Source organism: Garra rufa, chromosome 3 (genome assembly GCF_049309525.1).
Source record: "Garra rufa chromosome 3, GarRuf1.0, whole genome shotgun sequence".
Lineage (NCBI taxonomy): Eukaryota > Metazoa > Chordata > Actinopteri > Cypriniformes > Cyprinidae > Garra > Garra rufa.
Window position 1 is genome coordinate 40,032,572 of NC_133363.1, and position 13,166 is coordinate 40,045,737.

Here is a 13,166-nt window from a genome sequence, read left to right on the forward strand (position 1 = left end):
CACTCAAAGACATTCACAGAGTTGTCTATAAGCCACTCTTGCTATGTGCTTAGGATCATTGTCCTTTTGGAAGGTGAACCTTCTGCCCAGTCTGAGGTTCTACATGCTCTGTCTGGACTGGGTTTTCATTAAAGCTATATTAAAATTTTGGTGCATTGAGCTTTTCTTCTACTCTGACAAGTCCCTCAGTCCCTGCTGCTGAAAAACAACCCAAGAAAATGAGGCTGCTACCAATCACACTTTACGTTTAGGTTGGTACTCTGCAGGTGATGAGCAGTGCCTGGTTTCCTTCAAACATGATGCTTGGAATTGAGGTTCATCAGACCAGAGAATCTTGTTTCGCACAGTCTGAGGGTCCTTTAGGTGCTTTTTGCAAACTCCAAATGTGTTTTTATGTCTTCACTGAGGAGAAGATTGAGTTTGGCCACACCGCCTTAAAGACCGGATCGGTGGAGTATTGCAGTGATGTTTATGCTTCTGTAGATTTCTCCTATCTCCACATATGATCATGGAGCTCAGCTGGAATGACAATCAGGATCATGGTCACCACTCTAACCAAAGCCCTTCTCCATCAGTTGCTCAATTTGGCCAGGAGGCCAGCTCTAGGAAAAGTCCTGGTTGTTTCAGACTTCTTCCATTAAGGGTAATGGAGAACCTTCAATGCAGCAGAAGTTTTTCTGAACTCTTCCCTAGATGTGTGTCCTAATACAATCCTGTTTCTGAGTTCTACAGGCAGTTTTTTTTTTTTGACCACAAGGCTTGGTTTTTGCTTTGATATGCATTTTCAGCTGTTAGACCTTTTATTAAGACGTGTGCTTTTCCAAATCATACCCATTCAATTGAATTTGCTAAAGGTTAACTTCACTCAAAGTGTAGTAACATCTAGAAGCAATATGAATGCTCCTGAGCTCAATTTCAACTGTCCTGGGTAAGTGTATGAATACTTATGCAATGGAATCATTTAAGTTTTTTATTTTTTTTAAATTTGCAAAGATGTTAAAACTTTTTTATGCTTTGCCATTATAGTGTAAGGAGTGTAGATTGATGTGGAAAAAAGAAAAGAAAAAGTCATTTAAAGCAGTTTATTATAAGGCAGAAACATAACAAAACGTGAAAATTAAGGGGTGTGAATACTTTCACAATGCACTGTATGTTATGGTGTAGTCTGATGCTTATAGAGCTTTTGAACTGTGTGCCTGGTCCCTGCAGTGCCATTTTACTTAAAGTGATTAGTAGTTTAATCCTAAACAGGAGATGCCAGCTGCCACTGTTTTTGTGCTATTTTTGTTTTCTGTGTAGACAATAGAATAAATCATCAAGTTAAGACAATACCTAAATGTACTGGGCAATTCAAAAACTAGTTAATGAACAATTAAATGTTCAAACATTTCAAGGAATGACATAGAACTGAGCAGCAGTATAAACAAAAACGAATTAATAGAAAGAGAGCTTGTCATACTTGTTCTTGATTGTACTTTTGAACCCGACCCCTGATCCTAATCAAAAATTTTACATGTGTATGTGTTTATTTTTCTCCCCCAGGGACACAATGTGGCGTGTGTTCACAGGCTCTCTCTCCGTCGAGGAAAAGGAAAAGGGTAGTCAGGTGCTTCAGGACCTGAGGGAGATTGAGTCATGGGTGTATCGACTACTGCACTCCCCGGTGCCTGTTGCTGGTCAGCGACGTGTTGACGTGGAAGTGCTCCCCCATGACTTACAGCCTGCACTGACCTTTGCCCTTCCAGACCCTTCCCGCTTCAGCATTATAGACTTCCCTCTCCATCTGCCCCTGGAGCTGCTGGGAGTCGATGCTTGTCTGCAGGTCCTGGCCTGCATTCTGCTGGAACACAAGGTATGGATGGCCAGAGCAACACAACCACAACTAGATTTCTATATTTGTGTACTATTTTCATGCTACTCCCAATATACTTTAAATAACACTGAACCACCACAATAAATGTCCAGAAATACAATAATACTTTTTTGTTAGTGCATCTATGTTTTGGTTATGCTTACGAGTTCCTCACTGTATAAGAATGCACCATATACCAGTACCATTAGCTGATTTAAAGGAATAGTTCACCCAAAAAATGAAAATTCTGTCATTAATTACTCGCCCTCATGTTTCGTTCTTCGACTTTCGTTCATCTTCAGAACACAATTTAAGATACTTTTAATGTAATCTGAGAGCTTTCTGACCCTTCAAAGACAGCAGCACAACTGACATATTCAAGACCCAGAAAGGTAGTAAAGATATTGTTAAAATAGTCCATGTGGCATCAGTAGTTCAACCATAGTTTTATAATAAAGCTACGAGAATACTTTTTGTGCATGAAAGAAAGCCAAAATAACGATTTTATTTAACAATTTCAGTTTTCAAAGCACGTTCACGACAGTACCACAGACTTTAATTAATCGGTATTGGTCGATATTGGTTGTTTCATTTCCCCTGTTATTACAATTAGATTATCTTTGCTGTCATTTAATGGTTACTTAAAGTTTTAAAAATGGCATTAATTTAAAAACACTGTTTAATGTCATCTTTTGCAAATCTCAATGAAAATGTTTTGTATTGTTCATTATAATGTTGTGATTCATAAATTCATGCATTTAAAATTATTTATATTAGTGTTTAATTAATTAATTTAGGCAAAATGATATTATATAACATTATTATTAATAAATTTTCATTTATATATCATTTATCATATTTTATGTCTGGTTATCATATCATAACAATTATTATCATCCAAATCTTTAATACTAGCATGTATAACTATTGCCTGAATTTTTATGCATCACTGTTTTAAATTAGTATAGCAGTAGTGTAGTTCAGAATGCTGGTTATATTTTACTGTTAACAGCTACAGTTAAACCAAAATTTATTCAGACACCTTCAACATATCTCACATTATCACAGTTTATTTGCCATAGTTTAGAAAATGGTAATAAACTATGACAAGAACTCAGAGTTCAATTGTGTCAGAACAAATTCATCTTGATAATCACAAATTAATTACAGTCAAACTAAAATTTATTCAAACACCTTCAATATGTCTCACATTATTACAGTTTATTTGCTATATTTTAGAAAATGGTAATAAACTATGACAAGAACTCAGAGTTAACTGTCAGAACAAATTCATCTTGATAACGTCAGATAACTTTGATAGAAAGTTATGTCAAATCAAATTTTTGGTCCCGAATTTTATCAATTTTATTGGGAGTCCACTGTATGAAGCATTTTTGGGTATGTCAGAGTTTAGTTAATTTTTCTATCCTCACTTGCATAAATGAACTATAGTTTCCTGTACCCTCTAGTAAAAAAATATCAAAAAGTATATCTGTTGTCTGAATTTTTGTTTTGACTGTTTAATTTGACAGTCATGTACAGTGGTACCAGTGTAATTATTTGAAATGTTTTGCACTGTATTTACCGAAAAGTGTTGGACAGGCTGACACTTGAGAGGAAGCAATAATTTTAGGCAGTTTTTAAAATATACACTATGTCTGTGTCATGGATAAGGTTAATAGTTGTCTATAGATCTGTTGTTCCAAATGAAGCCAGTCTTCATCATGTTGTTTACACGAGTCACACTGTTAGTGACAAGCAGACTTACTCTCACCCTCTGCTGTCTACAGGTGGTACTGCAATCCCGAGATTATAACGCCCTCTCAATGAGCGTCATGGCATTTGTTGCAATGATTTACCCCCTTGAGTACATGTTTCCTGTCATTCCGCTGTTGCCCACCTGCATGGCCTCCGCAGAACAGGTAACATGACATCTTTTTTGAACAGTTGCTGTATATACAAGGATGCTCTCAATTTCTGTCACACACAAATCGTCTTTTTCCAGCTCCTGCTAGCACCCACTCCATATGTCATTGGTGTGCCTGCCAGCTTCTTCCTGTACAAGTCTGATTTTAGGATGCCTGATGACGTTTGGTTAGTGGATCTGGACTGCAACAAGGTATGTCTATCTGTAACTACCCTGACAGGGGTTTGTGAATTCTACCATGTTGTAAATCCTTCAACAATTAATTATGTCAAAGTAGAAGTAAGCATATGGGTAAGACTTCTGGTTCATGATCTGCTGTAGGAAAATAACAAGTAAAACTGTAAACAGAAAAACTGTTTGCTCCACAAACCAGTGTGCTCATAATTAAGATAATACATTCAAATAATATGGTAAGACATACCAATTTGTAATAAAAAACAGCAAAACAAGCTGTTTTGTACAGCTAGAAATAGCTGGACGTGGATGAGACCGGAAGCCACACCCATAAAATGTACAAATGGCCATGTCCACTCTTACGGGAACAATAATGTCTTTATCAATGTAGGTTATTGTTCCAACCAATGCAGAATTGCTTCCTCCCCTTCCTGAACCTGAGGCCTCTGAGCTGAAGAAGCACTTGAAGCAGGTAAGCGAACCAGATGTTTTCCTCTCTCTAAGGAGCCCTACCATTAGCTCTGAATGTGAAATGAATACTAACTGGATTCTAGAAGCAATGCATAGTAATTATCCTGTCTTCTAACAGCTGCTGTAAACATGGCCGATTCTAATAGTGAAGGCTGACAATGCAAAGATAATTTAAACTATGTCATTTAAAGCCACATACAGAGAGAAAATTAGACATGTTTCTAACGTTTGTTAACTGATTTATATTTTAGATGATCTCTTATGTATTGTAATGACTGTATATTCTCCTCCTTTTTTGTTTCAGCTCTTGGAGGTAATAAGTTTTGAGTTTCCCTATCTATAGACTCAATAATGGTTCTAGCTCTCTCGCTTAACCCTTTACAATCCCACATAGACCCTTATATAGAGCTTCTGACCTGATTCTGGGCACCTCTGAGCTTAACCAACCCCATTAATATCGACTGTTTAAACATTTCACTGTGTTGTCATTAATCATTGTCATATACTGACCAACTCTGTCCTTCCTCATGTCTTTTTAATAGACATGCAATTAGTTGGATCACAATCTTTTGTTTTTGAATTTGAATTTCTCAGCCAAATTGATTTACCATTTTGCTTCATCTTGCATCAAACATAATTATCATGCTGTCATTGTAATAACTCAAGCCAAAAAAGTCAATACTCTGAATCATCAGTTATGTCTCACAGACCATGAGTCATGACTCTTCATTCGCCATTAAGAATCACCATGATTCAGGTCCTCATCTTTAGATCATGGTTATTCTAAAAGCTGATTAAGATTGAAGGTCATCTTTTTCAGTGGAGTACCGATGTACAGTATTTCCTTATCATTCATGAACAACACGTAGTGGTTCAAGAGGTCTAATGAGCCAATATGGAAAATTCTTTTCTTGTGATTGTCATTCAGCTCTGTTTTTCACTAAACATAGCTTTAGATTTCAAGAAAATATTATGTAACATCCTTAACGTCAATGTGAAATCGAAATCTGTTTACTTTCTTAAAGGGAATATTAAACTTCTATAGATTAATACAACGTAATTTACGTAAAAAATATAGTAGTAAACCCATGATTTACATTATTTTTAAAAATTCACATTTTTTGGAATATGAGGGGGGTGCTATTATTTCGATGATGTAAAATAGTTGCACTCAGTGAGCTATTTTTTCCAGGTACTTTAGCCTACTTTGGGTAATAACGAAAACATTAATTTCAGTGAAAAAATAACTCTCTATTGTAACATTTTGAACAATAGGGCTCTTGCCCGGATGGCATCTAGCGTTTCTTGTCTTTGCCATTTGTAAGCTCTTTCAGTAGCTGTGGTCAACGAAAAGCCTCAAAGGCATCAGGTTTAAAGTGGAGAGAACAAAAACACTATAGGAAGTTTTAGTTGTCCACAGGCATCTTCCCATTCTTTTCTCCTCTTATTTTCACTAGGCAAGCAGTGAAGACTAACATTGCTTCTCTTGTTGCCCTTCGACTGAAAATTACAACCGAAAGTCGCACAATCTGGCATTGTATCAGTATGTTATTTTCAGAGTTGTGTTCCGGTAACAATAGCAATGGGTAGTGCCAGTAGTTCACAGAGTGCAACCAATTTTATCCAAAAATTCATCAAATAATTGAATAATAATTAATTTCATAAAACTTTCATGGGTTTTCTACTACATATTTTGGTAAGAGATATGATTTACGTTATATTAAGCCGTACAAGTCTTAATACCCAGGGCTTCCATTTCTTGTCTTTTTGCAAATTATAAAATTGTCATTATATTTTCACAAAATCTCACTAAAACATCTTTTCATTTTGGGTAATGCCACCAAAATGAATAATCAGTTTCACCTTTGGTTTGTTAAAATTCCTGTTTCACTCTGAAAAGCATCACATTAATGTAGTAAAAGTAAAATAGGTTGAGAATTTTGTACACATTCTTCAATGACAGGTTTGTGTGAGATCTGCTTTTCTTTCCACCTGATAACTCACTGGTTTTCCTCAGATCGGTGTGTTTTATGTCCTGTGTGCACTCATACTGTCCAGTTCATTGTGTGTTTTCTCCTCAATTTCTCTTTATTTGTCTCTCTGTGGTTTCTCCCTCTCCTCTCCCCTTCCTCCACTCACGTTTGGTCACATGATTTCCCAATCTTTCTCAGTGACAGGTAGTCATGTGACATTTCCTGCATTTTTTTCTTGTGTCCTTCAGTGTCTGGTAAGGTTGACTGTGATCACCCAAAAGCAGATCTTCGCCTCTGATTCCAAGGTTCACAAATCTTTGCATTTTGAATGTGCATCTCTCCCCCTGTCATCAACAACACCTATAGCCCTACTCTCTGTAAACATAAATACTGAAACAGTATAGATACACCTTTTGAATAAACAAACTCACAAATGCACACACTTACGACTCTGTTTGCCTCCATAGCCCCTAACTCTTTGCACTCTTCCTCCCTTTCTCTTTGTGTGATGAAGGTCCTACAGAAGTCCCCTGTATCTCATAGCACTATGTTTGGCTTGAGCATGTTTCAATGCAACTTCTCATTTACATTATGCTCATTAACCTAAAGCAAAAAAAAATCATCGTAATCAGCAGGAGCAGATGATGCGATTGGTTTGGTAGCGTGCCGGCCAAATGGCGTGGCGAGTGCAGGGTCTGATGGAATGCCGGCTGAGAGGCGTTGAGTGAGCAATGGCAGAATTCCCAGAGTGCTTTGTTAATGGCTCTGTGTGATGACCGCACCCTTCCCTCTAAAATTTTGACTATTAAATCTTTGATGCAACACCGTCGCTTCAGGCAATAGCTTTCTCTTTTATCCCATGTAACATTTTCTGAATTTTAAGGCTAGTTCACTCTAAAATGAAAATTCTGTCATCAAGTATTCACTCTCATGTTGTTCCAAACCCATAAGACTTTTGTTCATTTTCGAAATCTGACTTCCATTGAAAAGTCCATTTCGCCAAAACTTTGATGCTTCAAATTGTTTATGAAAATATTGAAAAAGTGATCTTCTAAAGAGACAGTATGATGAAGAGATTTAATTTAGGCTTTTATTCATATACAGTCAAAAGTTTACATCCCCCTTTTAGAATATGCAAAATGTTAATTATTTTACCAAAATAAGAGCGATCATACAAAATGCATGTTATTGTTTATTTAGCACTGACCTGAATAAGATATTTCATATAATAAAAGCTTAATAGAGAAACCTTCTGAAGGTTCAAACGCTCAGTGATGTGCCAGAAGGAAAAACCATGCATTAGGAGCCAGTGGGGTGAAAACTTTTGAACAGATTGGAGATGTGTATATTTTGCGTATTTTGTGTCATATATTTTCATTTAGTACTGCCCTTCAGAGGCTACAGAAGATAGTTACATGTTTCCCAGAAGACAAAATAAGTTGTTATTCAAATTCTGATCTTCAAATTCAAAAAGTTTTCACCCCTGGCTCTCAATGCATGGTTTTCCTTCTAAAGCATCAGTGAGCGTTTGAACCTTCTGTAATAGTTGCATATGTGTCCCTCAGTTGTCCTCCGTGTGAAAAGATGGATCTCAAAATCCATCCATTTCCATTGTTGGAAAGGGTTCAAATGTGGACTATATGTAAACCATCTTTTGTGTGAAATGACTTATTCAGATCAGTACTAAATAAACAATAACATGCATTTTGCATGGTCCCTCTTTTATTTTGGTAAAATAATTAACATTTTGCAGATTCTGAAAGGGGGATGTAAACTTTTGACTTTAACTGTATAAACACTGAAACAAAGCTCAAATGTGCTTGTTTGACATGTTTGAACCAATAAGGTTTGCTCTATGTATGTGCATTGATCAGTGTTTATATATGAATAAAAAGTCTAAATTTAAGTTGATATTAAACAAACTTCGTTGTGAGGTGTGTAAACGATGACAGAATTTTCGTTTTTGTGTAAACTGTTCCTTTAATTTATGTCTTATTAAAATTAATAGATAGATTCTTATTGTTAGATAGAAGTTGGAAACCGTAGGCTTCCAATGGAAGACATGATTGCCTGAGGCGATGGTGCTCTTACTTCAGTCTCCCCTGTCAGGATTCATTGTTAAATTGATCTCTCCTGTATCTATCTTCCTCCTCCACCTTTCTCTCTCTCCCTTTCTCGCTCTGTGTCGTCGACTCCACTATGCAGGCTCTGGCTAGCATGAGTCTGAACACGCAGCCTATTCTAAACCTTGAGAAGTTTCAGGATGGACAGGAGTTGTCTTTATTGCCCCCTGGTCGTGACAAAGCCTCCCCCTCCTCCACTGAGTTCAACCCACTCATCTATGGCAATGATGTGGACTCGGTTGATGTTGCCACAAGGTATGAAGTATTGTATACTGTATCAAAAAGTGTGTGATTTAGGTGTAATTTGAGGTACCAAATGGAATTAAATCATAATGATTCTTTCCTAATTCGTCCATAAATTTATAAGCGATCAGTGGGTTTCATTTACTAAACATGTATACATAAAATTTGTATGTGGTATGTGCATACAAACTGCTTCATAAACAAATCGTGATTAATCAGTAATTTTTTTTTACTACAATTTGTTCTTCTTTTTCAATGAAAATGTATTTTTGGCCATGTTTTATGCAAATCACTGTCCTTGAGTATGCTGTCGCTCATTTGGAATACTTCAAATTCATTAACATTACAACAAGGTTAAGAACAAATTCATGTGTGGATGCACGTTTTGTGAATTAGGCTGTAATTTTTCATGAGAGGTCTCCTCCGTGTATAAAAATGAATAATCCACACAGTTGTTTCTGAATGAGACTCATTGTTTTTGTTAGTGGTGCAGAAAACACAAAATTTGAAGCAAGCCAAATAAAAAGATGCTAATATTTGTACCATTCCGACCTTTAAAGTACATGATAGAAATGTTTTATTTTGATCTTGCCTTAGGGTGGCGATGGTGAGGTTCTTCAACTCTCCAAATGTCCTACAAGGGTTCCAGATGCACACACGCACTCTGCGTCTCTTCCCCCGTCCTGTGGTGGCATTCCAAGCCACGACTTTCCTGGCCTCTCGTCCACGGCGAAATGGATTCACAGAAAAGCTCTCCCATACCCAGGCAGTGGAGTACTATGGAGAATGGGCTCTCAACCCCACCAACCTGGCTTTCCAAAGGATTCATAACAGTGAGGAAACATAGATATATCTCATCCTTTGTTCTTCGTTCACTTCCAGAATAAAAAAATCCTAATAATTTACTTACCCTCATGTCATCCAAGATGTTCATGTCTGTTTTCTTTAGTCGCAAAGAAACTGCAGTTTTAGTGCAGCTTCAAAGGGCTCTACACGATCCCAGTCTAGCAAAACAATTGGTCATTTTCTTAAAAAAAATAAAATTGAATATACTTTTTTTAACCACAAATGCTCATCTTGCACTAGCTCTGCAATGCATATGTGTGACTTTATGCATTGTGTATTCACGTTGGAAAAGTGACACGTGGTTAGTTCTTCATGTACTTTGGTTAAAAGGCCGAAAAACTCTTTTCCAACCTCAAAATTGCCCAACGTCGTTGTTTTACCTTTTTTTGTAAACGCCGTTTGCAAGATGAGAATTTGTGGTTAAAAAGTATTGTAAGTTTAAGTAAGTTTGTATTTTTTTAGATGGCCGATTGTTTTGCTAGATAAGACCCTTGTTCCTCAGCTTGGATCACATAGAGCTGTTTTTAAGCTGCAATGAAACTGCAATTTTGATCTTCAACCCGTTGGCCACCATTGAATTTCACTATGTGGAGAAAAATCCTGGAATGTTTACCTCAAAAACCTTTTTAAATGAAGAAAGAAAGACATGAACATCTTGGATGACATGGGGGTGAGTAAATAATTTAGATATGACTGTCATAGTTTGCCCCCTAGTGGCAGTTATAATATCTTCTCAATTAGTTTTTTAATTTCAACCAACTGTAAGAGAATTTACCCTCTGGTTATTGACCATGGTGGAATAAATGAGTAATGTATGAATAGTTGACCATATCAACGATCGCCGACACTTTTAGAAGGAAAATATTATATTATAACATTATTATATTATAAATAATTATTCCTGACTTTGTTCATATCCACCCGTGTGCAAAACTAAAATCAAATGTCACATCTGCAGGGTGAGAACTCCACTCAGGCTCCTCTTCAGTTGTGACTTGTAGTCTATCTGCTGTTGTTTGTTGCATTATAAATGTAGCTTTACTTTTACCTGCATGTAGTTTCACTATAAAGACCATTATGTGGTTTCCATTTTGTGTGTAGTCTATAATTATACTCTGTGTGTGTTTCAGATGTGTATGACCCCTCTCTAATAGGCGATAAGCCTAAGTGGTATGCCCACCAGTTACAGCCAGTATTTTACCGTGTGTATGATGGAAACTCTCATCTGGCGGAGGCGTTGAGTGGACCCCTGCCGGACGAGACCAATGATTCAGACCCAACAGATGACAGGTTCAAAACACCCAATACATACGCATACTTGCAGTACTCGCTAACACACGTAGACTTTTATGCACATTCACATAAGCTCATGCACAAATGCTGTTGATTCTTTTTTTGCATACACATACACATTAAAGTCTGGAATCAGTAGGGCTTTTCAGATAAATAATTTTCTTTCAATTTAATTATTTTATTCAAAAATGACAGTACAGATTTTTAGTGTTACAAAGGATTTTGATTTCAAATAAATGCATTTTTTTTAACTGTCTTTTCACTAAAGAATCTTGACATGGTTTCCACAAAAATACTAAGTAGCACAACTTTACAAGAAATAAGCACCAAATCAGCATATTGGAATGATTTCTAAAGTATCATCACATTAAACACTAGAGTAATGGCTGCTGAAAATTCAGTCTTACATTTTAAAATATATTAAAATAGAAAACATTTATTTTAACTTGTAATATTAAATTCTAAAAGCAAAATTACTCTTTTAACTGTAATTTTGTAATACAGTTCTTTCAAAATATTTCAAGAATCTTTTAATACATACACTACCAGTACATTGTTAATGTTTTGTTTAAAGAAGTCTCCTCTGCTCACCAAGACTGTATTTATTTGATCCAAAAACAGTACAAAATTTTTAAATATTTTTACTATTTAAAATAACCATTTTCCAGTTGAATATATTTTAAATTGTAATTAATTCCTGTGATTTCAAAGGTGAATTTTTAGCATCATTACTCCAGTCACATGATCCTTCAGAAGTCATTCTAATATTCTGATTTGCTGTTAAAAAACATTTATTTTTATTATTATGTTGAAAACATAATAATTAATTTGTATTTATTTGTTTATTTCAGTGGCAGTGGCAGTGACAGTGAAGCATACGATGACTCCAGCTCTTCCTACTCATCTCTTGGAGACTTTGTGAATGAGATGATTAAAGGGGACATACAAGGGGACACACCAAGTTAGCTTCTCCATTTTTAACCTCTTTCCTGATCACACATTTTTTTCTTACCTTATAAGATAAATCTTGGTTAAACCCAGAAGTTCAGCTTCATAATTATGTTTACACTCTTTCTTTAGACGTTGACCCCCTGACACATGCAGCGCTGGGAGATGCGAATGAGGTAGAGATCCATGACTTCCAGGAGTATAAGGGGGACAACGGTGACCCAGAGCCAGAAGGCCCCCCAGAAGCAGCGGACAGCCAGCCACTCCGGTCCAGCTCCAGCACGACAGCCAGTTCCAGCCCCAGTACAGTCATACAGGGAGTCAACCATGTCAGTGCTTAAACTACATGTTATCTGAATCTAGAGGAAAGCCTCATGTGCTGTGATTTCTAATGTGTGTGTGGTTCTGTGTAGGAACAGAAGGATCCTGTTGAGGTGGAGGCGACAGCAGGCATAACCCTCCCTAACTCTGTCCCAGTACTGGGAGCACCACCTTTTACAAGACCCCCTCCTGATCCGGTTCCTGTTGACCCATCCAATAAAAGGCGAGAGTATGATAATCCCTATTTTGAGCCCCAGTATGGCTTCCCTTCAGAGGAGGATGCTGAAGCGGATGAGCAGGAGGAGAGTTACACACCACGATTCAACCAGAATCTCAATGGCAACAAGTATGTGCTCAATCAATACTTGGAGATAGTCCTACACAAATACACTGAATCTATATCTCAGCTCCACAGACCAGCTCTTAACATCCTCTGCCTGAATTGTGTGTGTGTTTAGACCATCTCGTCCATTGAGACCCAGCAGTCTGAAGCTTCCGGGTGAATCAGATGGGGAGGGAGACTCCAGAAATAGCTCTCCGAACTCCACCATCTCCAACAATAGCAACGATGGCTTCGGGGGACTCATGTCCTTCGCCAGTGAGTGGCCAGCTTAACATAACCTCTATTCATTCCTTAGTAGCTCATGCTCGCATTGCAAATTTGGATCTAAAAATACCGAGAACACAAAGGAAAGTTTAAAGATCTTTGCTTGAAAACATAATTGAGAAATACTTGAAGGTTACATGGCATTGTTTCAACTTTGTTAAAGGGATAGTTCACCTAAAAAATGAAAATTCTGCCAATAATCCTCATGTTGTTCCAAACACGTAAGACCTTCTGAATCTGCAAAATGTTAATTATTTTACCAAAATAAAAGGGGTCATACGAAATGCATTTATTACTTGTTTATTTAGTACTGACCTGAATAAGATATTTCAAAGATGTTTACATATAGTCCACAAGAGCAAACAATAGTTGAATTGATAAAAAGTGT

At 36.8% G+C, this 13,166-nt stretch overlaps 1 protein-coding gene across 48 annotated transcripts in view; it reads left to right on the forward strand.

The window, feature by feature from the left end:
* madd (MAP-kinase activating death domain) overlaps positions 1-13,166 on the forward strand; it is an 80,720-nt gene that overhangs the window by 35,482 nt on the left and 32,072 nt on the right. For 28 of the 48 annotated variants that reach the window (XM_073836092.1, XM_073836099.1, XM_073836093.1 and 25 more), the window contains exons 5-15: positions 1,543-1,852; positions 3,643-3,774; positions 3,858-3,971; positions 4,345-4,425; positions 8,603-8,775; positions 9,361-9,596; positions 10,740-10,899; positions 11,754-11,863; positions 11,983-12,179; positions 12,264-12,517; positions 12,630-12,769. In XM_073836092.1, the coding sequence (XP_073692193.1) occupies positions 1,543-1,852; positions 3,643-3,774; positions 3,858-3,971; positions 4,345-4,425; positions 8,603-8,775; positions 9,361-9,596; positions 10,740-10,899; positions 11,754-11,863; positions 11,983-12,179; positions 12,264-12,517; positions 12,630-12,769 (1,907 nt within the window). The remainder of the gene's footprint in view (positions 1-1,542; positions 1,853-3,642; positions 3,775-3,857; positions 3,972-4,344; positions 4,426-8,602; positions 8,776-9,360; positions 9,597-10,739; positions 10,900-11,753; positions 11,864-11,982; positions 12,180-12,263; positions 12,518-12,629; positions 12,770-13,166) is intronic. The other 20 variants (XM_073836094.1, XM_073836102.1, XM_073836107.1 and 17 more) reach the window with 2 other exon arrangements.